General features: G+C 45.5%; 1 protein-coding gene across 3 annotated transcripts in view; it reads right to left on the bottom strand.

Moving 5' to 3' along the window:
• Positions 1-8,602, bottom strand: part of LOC139390936 (disks large homolog 3-like) — a gene marked incomplete at its 5' end in the record, with an annotated part of 22,572 nt that extends 13,970 nt beyond the window's left edge. For all 3 annotated transcript variants that reach the window (XM_071138338.1, XM_071138339.1, XM_071138340.1), the window contains 2 exon segments: positions 7,649-7,751; positions 8,407-8,602. In XM_071138338.1, coding sequence (XP_070994439.1) covers positions 7,649-7,751; positions 8,407-8,602 — 299 coding nt within the window.
• Positions 8,603-15,000: the final 6,398 nt, after the last annotated feature.

Raw genomic sequence — 15,000 nt, 5'->3', positions numbered from 1 at the left:
GTGTCGTCTGCAAACTTGATGATCGAGTTGGAGGCATGCATGTCCACATAGTCATGGGTAAACAGGGAGAACAGGAGAGGGCTGAGAATCCACCCTTGTGGGGCCCCAGTGTTGAGGACCAGCGGAGTGGAGATGTTTCCTATCTTCACCACCTGGGGGCGGACAGTCAGAAGGTCCAGGAGCCAGTTGCACAGGGTGGGGTCGAGACCCAGGGTCTCAAGCTTAATGATGAGTTTGGAGGGTACTATGGTGTTGAATGCTGAGCTGTAGTCAATGAACAACATTCTTACATAGGTATTCCTCTAGTCCAGATGGTTAAGAGCAGTGTGCAGTGTGATGGCAATTGCATTGTCTGTGGACCTATTGGGGCAGTAAGCAAATTGAAGTGGATCTAGGGTATCAGGTAGGGTGGAGGTTATATGATTCTTGACTTGCCTCTCAAAGCACTTGATGATGATGACAGAAGTGAGTGCTACGGGGCGATAGTCATTTAGTTCAGTTACCTAGTTCAGTTACCTTCGCTTTATTGGGAACAGGAACAATGGTGGCCATCTTGAAGCATGTGGGGACAGTAGACTGGGATAGGGATTGATTGAATACATCCGTAAACACACCAGCCAACTGGTCTGCGCATGCTCTGAGGACGCGGCTAGGGATGCCGTCTGGTCTGGCAGCCCTGCGAGGGTTAACGCGTTTAAATGTTTTACTCACGTCGGCCACGGAGAAGGAGAGCCCACAGTCTTTGGTAACAGGCCGTGTAGGTGGCACTGTATGGCCTCAAAGCGCGCAAAGAAGTTGTTTAATTTGTCTGGGAGCAAGCTGTCTATGTCCACGACAGGGCTGGTTTTCTTTTTGCAATCCGTGATTGTCTGTAGACCCTGCCACATAAGTCTCATGGTTGAGCCGGTGAATTGTGACTCTACTTTGTCGCTATACTGACGCTTTGCTTGTTTAATTGCCTTGAAGGGAATAACTACACTGTATTTTGTTATGTTTAAATCGTCACAGAGCGTACGACATCTCCAATGCACTTCCTAATAAACTCACTCACTGAGTCAGCGTATACGTCGATATTATTGTCTGAGGCTACCTGGAACATATCCCAGTCCATGTGATCAAAGCAATCTTGAAGCGTGGAATCTGATTGGTCAGACCAGGGTTGGATAGACCTAAGTACGGGCACTTCCTGTTTTAGTTTCTGGCTACAGGAGGGGAGCAACAAGATGGAGTAATGGTCAGATTTGCCAAATGGAGGGCGGTGGAGGGCCTTGTAGGCATCACACAAGTTAGAGTAGCAGTGGTCCAGTGTTTTGCTCGAGCGGGTACTACAAGCAATGTGCTGGTAGAATTTAGGTAGGATGGTTCTCAAATCAGCTGTTAAAATCCCCAGCGACAATAAATGCAGCCTCAGCATATATGGTTTCCAGTTCACATGGAGTCCAGTGAAGTTCTTTCAGGGCCGTCGAGGGGGGGGGGGGGGTATATACGGCTGTGACTATAATAAAATAAAAAATTATCTTGGGAGATAATGCGGTCAGCATTCGATTGTAAGGAATTCTAGGTCAGGTGAACAAAAGGACTTGAGTTCCTGTATGTAGTTTTTGATTCCACCACAAGTTGTTAATCATGAGGCATACACCCCTGTCCTTCTTACCAGAGAGATGTTTGTTTCTGTTGGTGCGATGCGTGAAGAAACCGGGTGGCTGAACCGACTGACAACATATCCCGAGTAAGCCATGTTTCCGGAGAATGTTACAATCTCCGATGTCTCTCTGGAGGGCAACTTGTGCACAAATTTTGTCCACCTTGTTGTCTAGAGACTGGACATTGGCGAGTAATATGCTGGGAAGCGGTGGATGGTATGCTCACCTTCTAAGTCTGACCAGGAGGCCGCTCCGTCTGCCTCTCCTGCGCCGACAACGTTGTTTTGAGTCGGCCTCTGGGATTAGATCCAATGTCCAGGGGAGGTCTGAACAAAATATCCGCTTCGGGACAGTCGTATTCCTGGTCGTAATGTTGGTAAGTTGACGTCGCTCTTATATCCAATAGTTCTTCCTGGCTGTATCTATGTACTAACACTTAAGATTTTCTGGGCTAACAATGTAAGAAATACATTAAAAAAACAAATTACTGCATAGTTTCCTAAGGACTTGAAGCGAGGCGACGATCTTGCTTTATGAAGTGATGTGAAGTGAACCCAGTCGACTACTAGCGTCTCCTGGCCATTGAATGTGTGGCTCAGCACTCGGGTGAGAGTGGTGGTTCAGTAGCGGCTCTTTTCAGCCTGATTGATTACCTCAGGACCAGATGGAGCTTCATCATGTCTCTTCCTCACACATCCACTAATATCTCCTGTCAGGCCATTGATTATGCAGATTAATTAAGTAGGTTCAACATGGAACTCAAACAAGATTTTTTCCAAAGGAAGCTAGCCACTCCAACACATTTGAAAGCCAGTCCAACCCGTTTGAATGGATGACCATTTGTCATGGTGTATAAATCTACTGCTTCCTGATACATGAATCCACCTAAGCCTCCTCATTAAACATGCACTCAACAAGATCAAAACCAGCAGACACTGATTGAAAAACAAGTACTCGTGATGAGAACCATGTAAACGTCAGAACCACAATGGTGTTAGTGGAGTGCCGCAACCAACGTTTGTATCTGGAGTCCTCACCACATGAGATAAGGCATGATAAAGCAAATACACGTGGAAGCAAAACATTGATTCCAACAGTATTGTGTCAGAGGTTCCACATTGACAGTAACATACTGGACAAGATGCCATTCATTCCATTGAGTGATAACCTACCACATACCATTGCCTCTGAAGTCACCACGATCGACATACTAAGGGACATTCAGTACGTGTCAACTTCAAAAAGGTTATACTTTTAGAACAGAGTTGCTTGTTGTGCAATGAGTCTGACTCCCATCCCTGTAAGGATTTCACTCACCTTAGAAATCAGTTGGCTGGATGAAAACACTTTCCAATATGAGAATGATCAGAAATCAATGTCCAGATACCGTGCACGGCAATATTCTAAAGGTAGCCTAACCTCAGAAACAACCTTTCCTCTAACGATGATTTAGGCTACTCCAGTTTCTCCATAAATAAACCCTGTCAGATGTGAAAAAAAGGTAATTCTCTCTGGCAGTAGGTCCCCAGCATCAACTCTACCCCCCCAGCCGAAACCCGAAGTAGAGAGGATTCAAAGCAAACAGAAACCACTCCCGAGGCATGATGTGTAGTCTCCGCCCTGCTCCCTCTCTCTGGCTGCGGCTTAACGATACAGGAGGATGGCACAGCAAGGTGAGGTAACCCGACACCACCACCTGCCCCGGCCTGTAACTAGGGGCAACGCCCGGGCACTATCAGGAGCCACAGAGCAGCCTATGCGGAAGCAGCCAGGCAGACTAGTCCACTTGGCTCTCAGACAAGGGAGGGGAGAAAAAGGAACACTGCCGTAAGAAAGGATATAAGAGGACAGGAGGGACAAGAAAAAAGACTGAAGAGACCCAGACATTAGTGTCCTATTTCCAAGAATATCAACACACCACATCGTTAGTCAACGCTCCCCAGAGCAATAGAGAAGAGAGTGTAGTGGGTGGGGGTGGTGGGGCCCTCACTCCTAAAGGTCTGTAAGCAGCGCTATATCCATTGTCAGTCGTCCCTTCAGTCCTAACCACCAGAGAGAGAGACTGAGGGGCAGGACCACCCTGCAGCCCCCCTCCAGCTGCCAGGCTCCACAGGGAACACATGTAACAACAGAGGAAACAGCTGTAGTCTGCAGTCAGCCTGGCTTTCAGAGGGGATTGAAGCACCGCAACCTGATATGGAGCTGAGTCCATAACCATGTCCCAAACACCATAACCAAGTCAAAACAGAACAACGACAATCTTCAAATCTACACTACCAAAAAGCACAAACTCTTATCGGAATAAGTACGATAGGAGACTACATTTTGGAATGATCCCTAAGGAAGAAGTACAGGGAGACAAGAACAGAAACTGGGTCATTTCTGCATCTCGCCATCTCCTACTGCTTGTCCTTATTAGCTGTACTGTCTTATTTTTTTGTCGGGGGGGGGGGGGGGGGGGGGGGGGGCTGCCTGCTCCACTCTTGATCCTGTTATGAAACAGCCCGGGCATGTGTTTGTAATATAAGTTTACAGTGCTATGTTTCTATGTTCTCTGGGTTAGTCTAGGTTGGGACTACTTTTCCCAGTGCTATAACATGAACATGTAAACCTGGGCTACCCTCATCCGTGTAATGAGTTGCTGGGGTTGACATTTAGCCTTGTCTTGTTGCTGTGAAACCCCTCGCCGGGGCAGGGATAAGGTCTACTGTAATTCTACCCCAGTGACAGGGGGGGGGCATGAGAGTACACTATGCACCTCTCCATTCCGCTCAATGAACTCAATGTTACGATTGAGAGTTAGAGTGACATTTGGTGGCAGTCCAGTAAGTATGAAAGGGTGCAGTCTCTACTCTCTGCTGTGAGTTCAGCTCATGTATTCTTCAGTGCTGGCCTTCCATCAGAGGTCTGTGGAGTGGACGGCCAGACTCCTGCCCCTGAGAGAGAGGAGTCCAGGCAGTGAGCCCAGCATGAAGCAGCATTTACACTCCACTTACTCCTGACTGACTGTCCTCTACAACAGGCCGGGTCCCTCCTCTGAATAGACCCAGGCTAAGGACATGTCATGTCTGAGCTCAGGACGCCAGCTGAGTTATTGGCCACAGATCTTAGTGCACTCTTGACTCATCCGTCTAGGTCTGGTTAAATATTGCCAGCGCTAGACTTTAACAGACACTGATCAGATTGTCCTGAAGGACACAACAGTAGACAGGCACGATACTACAAAAGTCACTGTTGTATTGACTGGAGGCATTTTATAAAACAAGAGTTCACTCTGGCAAATACAACATTATTTCAAGATATTGTTTGACCCCTGTAGATCAAACATTTAACAGACTGGCAACATTTACTATTGTAGATGGGTGTCTTTTTACAGTAGATAATTAATGATGCCCCTTTGCTGTTCTTGTGCTTGGAGGCACATCAGCCTAGCGGGCCTGGGCCACTAGCACAACTGGTTCCAGAGCCAGAATCCAACTCTGATTCAATGAGCTTTCCTGGCCTCTATTACCTGACCTTCCTTCCCACAGAAATGCCAGACCCGTGGAGAGTAATTAAACCATCCTTGATCCAGGTTGATGTTTGTGTTTTATTGGAGGTATCCGGAATATGGGAGAGAACAAGCTACAACTTAGACTCCTACATTCCTGTCATAGGTCTCAGCTCTCCTCTCAGCTTGGACTAAAGCTCATATCCTTTCAATTGTTGTTACAGCATGTGCATGCATACCAGATTCTACTTCTAAAGAATGTCATATTTACCTATGATCTGCCCTTTATGCTTTTGTTATTAGGCTGTGTTCGTCTTTGTTACCTGCATATGAGAATTGTTCTATGACAGTGTATAAACTGCCTTCATTTTGCTGGACCCCAGGCAGAGTAGCTGCTGCTTTGGCAGCAGCTAATGAGGATCCATAATAAATACAAATACATCCGAACTGCCAAAATGACAATATCAAATCCTTCTGACTCATTCATTGCTTTAGGCAGAAAAATGTGTAAACATTATGTCAACGTGACCGGATGAGACATGTAAATGGTCAAGCCTCACCCTGACATATCAATCAGGTGGTTGAAAATGTTTGTTTCCTGATGAGGTCACTTCCTGAAATGACAGGAAATGTCCACGCACCTGCTCCATTCTGGTCAGGGCTATAAGGATGCAGCGAATGTCAAAGTGAGGTCAAAAGTCGCATGTTACAGTCGCCTCCGGAGAACTTTTGCGTTTTAATTAACGCTAAACTAATTATCCTAACCGGCTACGAGAAGCACTTCTGACATTAGCTGCACCCCATCTACTCAAAACCCTCCACTCTGACCACACCTCTGTGTCCACCTGTTTGTTTTCTAATGAGGCATTTCTTATCGCTAAATCAATAAGAACACTGACAAGAGTAACGTTAGATTGCTAACAATCTACGTTGGACAGTAATTTACTAACTCGTTCACTATAATGCAACATTTATAACTGACGTTACCTAGCTAATAAACCTTTAGAGAACCCCTGACATTATATTAAGGTTGAATACTAACGTTACCACGCTAGTTAGCTAGATAACGTCAAATCATTTGACCAACGTTGTCGTAGCTAGCTAATTTACCTAACTGCATTTGGTGGAAACTGTCGAGCTATGGGCACATAACTAATATAGCTAGTTAGCTACAAATACAATCTAGTTTATAGATAATTCCAAACGGATCCTAGCATTTGGTTCAACTAAGAAGAGTTTACCAAACGGCGCAAACAGGAGCTAATCCACGGCGCAGGTTTAGCTTGGAGGCAAGATAATACCTTGTGTTTGCCCCGTAACTTGGTTGTACAACAACAGAAACCCCTATAATGACAAGTTACTGTCGTTAACCGATCCCAAAAGCTTGAGTGCCGACACAAATGTTACAGTAAATGTTCCTGATTCCACTGTATTCTCTCCACCCTCTTTCCTGTAAATGGGAGCGCGCGGGACAACAATTGCTCCAGTTGATTTCCTCACCTCTGTTTAGTGCAATGCTGTGTTACTTCGCAGCCCGTGGTATCTGATCCTAACATCCAGCCGACGGTGAATTCATGCCCATCCCCCATGCACATTTGTGTGTAGCTGAAGAAGTTCAACAGTTCCTCCACCTTTCCTTTCTTCGCTTCTCCCTAGTATATCCTCGCGCACGCTCTGTAACTATGTTCGCGCCCCTCTGCCTGCCCTCACTCCAGTTTGTTTTGTTTCCGTTTTCCTTCCCTAGTACAGTGACCGCCGAGACGGATACACTGTACACGGAGGATTGGACTCGAAACAGTGGAAAGAAGGACACCAGCCAGTCCTTCGGTTGCCCGCCGTGCAGTTAGCTCTACACTTCAGCCTGGCTGTACAGCGAATGTATCGATGTAAGCGGAGCCCCTGAACATGAATTCCGGCACAATCAGCCAATCACAAGACGCTCTGTAGCCTACTGTCCTCATTTGCGAACCAGACTATCTTCAAAATAACTAAGACAGACCAGGTAAGGGCTTGCATGTACCCAGACGAAGACAGCTTGGCTATCCAAACGTTGGTTCTAAAATGATTTCATCTGAGCTCCTAGAGTCTGAGGCTCTCCTTTTCTTTTCCAATGTGTGCATGTAGCCTAGCCTACACCACTGCAGTAGTTTAAACATTTGGGATATTTACATGTCACATGGTTCTGAAAGATTGGTTTTGCTTTATTGTAAATATTTACATTAGTAGGTCTACACTTCAAAGTAAGAAATACAAATACTGTAGAGGCTGGTTCGCTTAACTAGATCACCTGTGTACCCCTCATCTAGTGCAGTCCCCTGTAAGACTGAGATGATTATTCAGCACATCTGTTACACAACATAAAGATCAAGATAAAGAATGAGCTGTTTGTGCAGTTGCTCAGCAGCCCCCTTACTACACATAAACAGACCTTTAGTTGCTTTGGATGACAGCAACTAAAATGTAAAGTGTGTGGGGTAGGTAGGTTTGGGTTGAGAGAGAGCAGAGAAACTCCTACCTTCTGGTCGGTACTGGGCGATGATGGTGACCGTCTGGCCGGCCCTCTTCAGCGCTGCAGCTGCCTGCTCGTGGGTGGCATTCCGCAGGTTCACCCCATTCACCTGAGACACACAGCAGAGGGCAGAACCTCAACCATGGAGCCTTGATTGACAAGTCAATGGACCAACCAGCACTGTTCCTCACAGAGCTATTGAGCCAACAAGGGAATAAGACTACCTGACACTGACATAAGGATGTGGAGGAGAGCCTCATCCTGTTTATCCTCTCCTGGACCACCAGCTGGATGATTAGTTTTCAATCAGTGGAGGTATGACCTTGGCATGATGAACAGTTTTGTGACTAGAGAAAATGGCTGATTCACAATCCCATGAGGACCATTGAGCAGATGTGCCCTCCAGAAAGGTACTTATTTGTCATCATGGGGGGCCTTGCATTAGCTATAAGATATTTTTGGTTTAAATGAGAGCTGTGACCTTGACTGGAAGATGGTCCAATGGTCTCTTTGGTTTACTTTGATTCCATGCTGCCCAACTTATCATGTTTATCCTGTTACCACTTTGGGTCTACTCCTCTCTCCATTGTTATTGTCTATTGGTAAGGCAAGTCTTCGATGGTAAATCTTTAGTGCTAAAACACCTTAAATGCACTAATGCTGTATACGGTATGCAACTTGCTATACATTTTAAAGCAATGTGTAAACCCTGCCACAGGTTGGCTGGCTGGTTAGTTCGTTGCCAGGACCGGGAAGCCACTGACCGAGAGGATGCGGTCTCCCCTTCTGAGCTCTCCGCTCAGGTCTGCTGGTCCTCCGGCCAGGATGAAGGAGACAAAAATGCCCTCTCCATCCTCGCCGCCCACGATGTTGAAGCCCAGCCCCGTGGAGCCCTTGTGCAGCAGCACTTTCCGCGGCTCCCTGCCAAACAGAGCAACAGCGTCAGGGCGCGGGCCGGGACTGGGAGAACAGGAGAGAGGCAGAGACAGACAGAAAGAGGGAGAGAAGTGTTTAGTTTATTAATTCGACCGTAAAAATAAGAAAAAAAGAACACAAAACTTGATGCACATCATGGAGGATAACACACAGTCTGGGACTTATTTACAATGTGGTCCTCTTGAGACAAGATGGCTAGGCAAGATCGGACACGGATGAACACAATATGACAGCGAGATAATAAAACATACAAACAAAGAAGAACATCTATCTCATCATTGCAGTTACATCGTAGGGTACATTCATATGGGCACAGAAGACAAAACTATTTTTTACTTTATTTTTAATGCTGCCCAGAGAGGATGTTATTTTTATGGGCAGCGGCAACTCATTTCACTCGGAGGCCCCAATATACAGGAAAGTACCTTTCCCAGCATTACTCCTGAACCTGTAGAAGCACACATAAGCAACACCTGATCTGGTGCTGTGATTGTGTGCATCCCTAACATGGGGAAAGTAGTCATTCAGATATCTGGGAACAGAACCATAAATCCTCCTGTAAACCAGACCTATGTCTAATCTGGGACAACCTCATTAAACCAGACCCAGTCTAATCTGGGACACCCTCATTAAAACAGACCCAGTCTAATCTGGGACACCCTCATTAAACCAGACCCAGTCTAATCTGGGACACCCTCATTAAACCAGACCCAATCTAATCTAGGACACCCTGATTAAACCAGACCCAATCTCATCTGGGACACCCTCATTAAAACAGACCCAGTCTAATCTGGGACACCCTAATTAAACCAGACCCAGTCTAATCTGGGACACCCTTATTAAACCAGACCCAATCTAATCTGGGACACCCTGATTAAACCAGACCCAATCTAATCTGTGACACCCTGATTAAACCAGACCCAATCTCATCTGGGACACCCTCATTAAACCAGACCCAGTCTAATCTGGGACACCTTCATTAAATCAGACCCAGTCTCATCTGGGACACCCTGATTAAACCAGACCCAGTCTAATCTGGGACACCCTAATTAAACCAGACCCAGTCTAATCTGGGACACCCTTATTAAACCAGACCCAATCTAATCTGGGACACCCTGATCAAACCAGACCCAGTCTAATATTGGACACCCTCATTAAACCAGACCCAGTCTAATCTGGAACACCTTCATTAAACCAGACCCAGTCTAATCTGGGACCCTCATTAAACCAGACCCAGTCTAATCGGGAACACCCTCATTAAACCAGATCCAATCTAATCTGGGACACACTTATTAAACCAGACCCAATCTAATCTGGGACACCCTGATTAAACCAGACCCAATCTAATCTGGGACACCCTGATTAAACCAGACCCAATCTAATCTGTGACACCCTGATTAAACCAGACCCAATCTCATCTGGGACACCCTCATTAAACCAGACCCAGTCTAATCTGGGACACCTTCATTAAATCAGACCCAGTCTCATCTGGGACACCCTGATTAAACCAGACCCAGTCTAATCTGGGACACCCTAATTAAACCAGACCCAGTCTAATCTGGGACACCCTTATTAAACCAGACCCAATCTAATCTGGGACACCCTGATCAAACCAGACCCAGTCTAATATTGGACACCCTCATTAAACCAGACCCAGTCTAATCTGGAACACCTTCATTAAACCAGACCCAGTCTAATCTGGGACACCCTTATTAAACCAGACCCAATCTAATCTGGGACACCCTGATCAAACCATACCCAGTCTAATATTGGACACCCTCATTAAACCAGACCCAATCTAATCTAGGACACCCTGATTAAACCAGACCCAATCTCATCTGGGACACCCTCATTAAAACAGACCCAGTCTAATCTGGGACACCCTAATTAAACCAGACCCAGTCTAATCTGGGACACCCTTATTAAACCAGACCCAGTCTAATCTGGGACACCCTGATTAAACCAGACCCAATCTAATCTGTGACACCCTGATTAAACCAGACCCAATCTCATCTGGGACACCCTCATTAAACCAGACCCAGTCTAATCTGGGACACCTTCATTAAATCAGACCCAGTCTCATCTGGGACACCCTGATTAAACCAGACCCAGTCTAATCTGGGACACCCTGATTAAACCAGACCCAATCTAATCTGTGACACCCTGATTAAACCAGACCCAATCTCATCTGGGACACCCTCATTAAACCAGACCCAGTCTAATCTGGGACACCTTCATTAAATCAGACCCAGTCTCATCTGGGACACCCTGATTAAACCAGACCCAGTCTAATCTGGGACACCCTAATTAAACCAGACCCAGTCTAATCTGGGACACCCTTATTAAACCAGACCCAATCTAATCTGGGACACCCTGATCAAACCAGACCCAGTCTAATATTGGACACCCTCATTAAACCAGACCCAGTCTAATCTGGAACACCTTCATTAAACCAGACCCAGTCTAATCTGGGACACCCTTATTAAACCAGACCCAATCTAATCTGGGACACCCTGATCAAACCATACCCAGTCTAATATTGGACACCCTCATTAAACCAGACCCAATCTAATCTAGGACACCCTGATTAAACCAGACCCAATCTCATCTGGGACACCCTCATTAAAACAGACCCAGTCTAATCTGGGACACCCTAATTAAACCAGACCCAGTCTAATCTGGGACACCCTTATTAAACCAGACCCAATCTAATCTGGGACACCCTGATCAAACCAGACCCAGTCTAATATTGGACACCCTCATTAAACCAGACCCAGTCTAATCTGGAACACCTTCATTAAACCAGACCCAGTCTAATCTGGGACCCTCATTAAACCAGACCCAGTCTAATCGGGAACACCCTCATTAAACCAGATCCAATCTAATCTGGGACACACTTATTAAACCAGACCCAATCTAATCTGGGACACCCTGATTAAACCAGACCCAATCTAATCTGGGACACCCTGATTAAACCAGACCCAATCTAATCTGTGACACCCTGATTAAACCAGACCCAATCTCATCTGGGACACCCTGATCAAACCAGACCCAGTCTAATATTGGACACCCTCATTAAACCAGACCCAGTCTAATCTGGAACACCTTCATTAAACCAGACCCAGTCTAATCTGGGACACCCTTATTAAACCAGACCCAATCTAATCTGGGACACCCTGATCAAACCAGACCCAGTCTAATATTGGACACCCTCATTAAACCAGACCCAGTCTAATCTGGAACACCTTCATTAAACCAGACCCAGTCTAATCTGGGACACCCTTATTAAACCAGACCCAATCTAATCTGGGACACCCTGATCAAACCAGACCCAGTCTAATCGGGAACACCCTCATTAAACCAGACCCAGTCTAATCTGGGACACCTTCATTAAATCAGACCCAGTCTCATCTGGGACACCCTGATTAAACCAGACCCAGTCTAATCTGGGACACCCTAATTAAACCAGACCCAGTCTAATCTGGGACACCCTTATTAAACCAGACCCAATCTAATCTGGGACACCCTGATCAAACCAGACCCAGTCTAATATTGGACACCCTCATTAAACCAGACCCAGTCTAATCTGGAACACCTTCATTAAACCAGACCCAGTCTAATCTGGGACACCCTTATTAAACCAGACCCAATCTAATCTGGGACACCCTGATCAAACCAGACCCAGTCTAATATTGGACACCCTCATTAAACCAGACCCAGTCTAATCTGGAACACCTTCATTAAACCAGACCCTGTCTAATCTGGGACACCCTCATTAAACCAGACCCAATCTAATCTGGGACACCCTGATTAAACCAGACCCAATCTAATCTGTGACACCCTGATTAAACCAGGCCCAATCTCATCTGGGACACCCTCATTAAACCAGACCCAGTCTAATCTGGGACACCTTCATTAAATCAGACCCAGTCTCATCTGGGACACCCTGATTAAACCAGACCCAGTCTAATCTGGGACACCCTAATTAAACCAGACCCAGTCTAATCTGGGACACCCTTATTAAACCAGACCCAATCTAATCTGGGACACCCTGATCAAACCAGACCCAGTCTAATATTGGACACCCTCATTAAACCAGACCCAGTCTAATCTGGAACACCTTCATTAAACCAGACCCAGTCTAATCTGGGACCCTCATTAAACCAGACCCAGTCTAATTGGGAACACCCTCATTAAACCAGATCCAATCTAATCTGGGACGCCGTGATTAAACCAGACCCAGTCTAATATGGGACACCCTAGCCTGAACAGGCAGCCAGTTGATTCCTGAAAGCAGCCTCTGCCTATGTGAGTACATGGACTCACCTTAAATACTACCCTGATCAGTTTATTCTGGGCTATCTGGAACTTCCCCTTCAGAAGCTTAGATAAGCCTCCAAACCAGGAAGTGCTAGCAATGTCTAAATGCTATTGAATAAGGACAGTGTCTAGCACTCTCATGGAGTCCTTATCAAGAAGTTTGGACATTTTAGCCAGAAACTTGGTCCTGGCATTAACCTTCCCTAGCACTTTAGTGGCTATGGTCACAACCCCCAAGTCTCCATTAAGGATGCACCCCAGGTAGCTAACAGAGGTTTTAGTGGTAGGAGGTTTTAGTAGTGGAAAGTGAGGGAGAGAATGAGAAGAGAGAAAGAGGGGGAGAGAGTGGGAAAGAGGGAAGGAAGAGAGAAAGATAGAAGGGGAGACAGAGGTAGTTTAGGAACAGCCCACACCAACATCTGTTTATACATGGCGCCAACTTGTATTCTGGAAAAGGTGACACGTCTCTCATTTTGAAGTAAATGTTTCAAAGTAAATCATTTCATATACCTTTGCAGGAAAGAAAATCCTAGCATATAAATGAGTAATAAACATCATTCCACAAACGGAACCAAAAAATGTGAAAAAGGAAATGAAATACTTAGACTGCACTCTCACGGGTTGACCTACACTGGCAATAGGCATGTAAGAAGAACATGTGGTGATTATGATCAGACTTCACCTCGAACAATGCTTTGAGTTTCAAGGGACAACTGGGCCCACCAAGACAGGCTGTCTTTGCATGAACAATTTGCCCCCTCGGGCACTGTTCCGTCTCACGCTCATGTGCTCACACACACACAATGAGCAGCCCTACGCTTGACTGCTCCTGCTGCAGCTCTGTTTTAGCTTTAGCCGCTGTGAGTCATCATCAGGCAGGCTGAATTCCAGACAGTGTCGGACTGAGGATCTTGAAGAGGCTAAACCACTGCTAGGGACCATCAAAAACCTTCTTGAGAACATGCCTCGGACATAAGGCAAAGACACACTTTGCAGAGGCTCTGGAAGCTTACACAGACACACACACACACAGTCGCCCCTCTCAGCAGAGCCCTCCCCATGGTTCCCATTAGTGGTCTTCACTCCCAGTACTCAGCCTGCGGTCCACAAGAACAATTCCTACTCAATCCCTAATGGCTTTGCTCTAAGTTGCTGAAGAGACTCTTTTTACATCAATGGGGGCCAAGACTGCATACAGTATATACTTTCCTAGCATTAGTCTTAGGGCCTGAAAACAACCCTGATTGTTCCAGTAAAACATGTGAAGAGGCATGGTACGTTTTAAATGGTTTCACAAATGTTGATTAACATTAATAAAAGGTACTTAGACTGAAGAGCAATGATTGAATGGTACTTACATAAATACCTCACATTGATCTAAAACCCATATCAGCACATTCTGGATTGTTACAAGAGGGTTGGAACCAAAATTATTTTGTAATGGTTTGTTTCGAACAGAAACCCTTATTTTTTATGTTCCATTCCAGTGTTCCAACCAGAAAATAAAGTTCTGAACTCGTTCGAACCCCCCAAAAAGTAATGGTTCCTTTGCATAATTTTTTAACCTGTGAAATCTACATCTTTACAAAATAGCTAATTAATTTACTTGACCCATTAGTACAGATAGAGAAGCTTGCTATGGAACGTGTAAGCTACAGTAGTTGTTTGCATGTTTGATTGGTCAGATAAGTAAAGGTGCGAGATGTGACTGAAATTTCACTGATGGGGAGGAAGCGAGAGAGAGGGGTAGACATGCAGGGGGCTTGGCTTGAAGCGCTGAACATAATGACATGATTTGAAATGCGTTTAGGCTATTTCTAGTATTGTAACTTCACCAAATTACAGAATTATATACTAGACATTAGGAATATTTCAGGGAACAAAAAAAACATTATTAACCAGTTCTGTTCCAGAACACTAGAGATCACTTTCGTTTCCGGTTCTGTTTCTGTTCCTCCCCCAAAAATGCTGTTATTTTTCGGTTTTTAGTTCTGTTCCCTGAACCGGTTACTACCCCTGGTTACAATACCCTCCAAATATAATGCATTTCCTCTATTGAGAGTCCCTTAATTTAAGTTCATGCCCATGGCCTCAACCTAGAA

The sequence above is a fragment of the Oncorhynchus clarkii genome, chromosome 31 (genome assembly GCF_045791955.1).
Source record: "Oncorhynchus clarkii lewisi isolate Uvic-CL-2024 chromosome 31, UVic_Ocla_1.0, whole genome shotgun sequence".
Taxonomy (NCBI): Eukaryota; Metazoa; Chordata; class Actinopteri; order Salmoniformes; family Salmonidae; genus Oncorhynchus; species Oncorhynchus clarkii.
The sequence above is the reverse complement of the archived record's forward strand: the minus strand, read 5'-3'. Positions and strand labels throughout refer to the sequence as shown.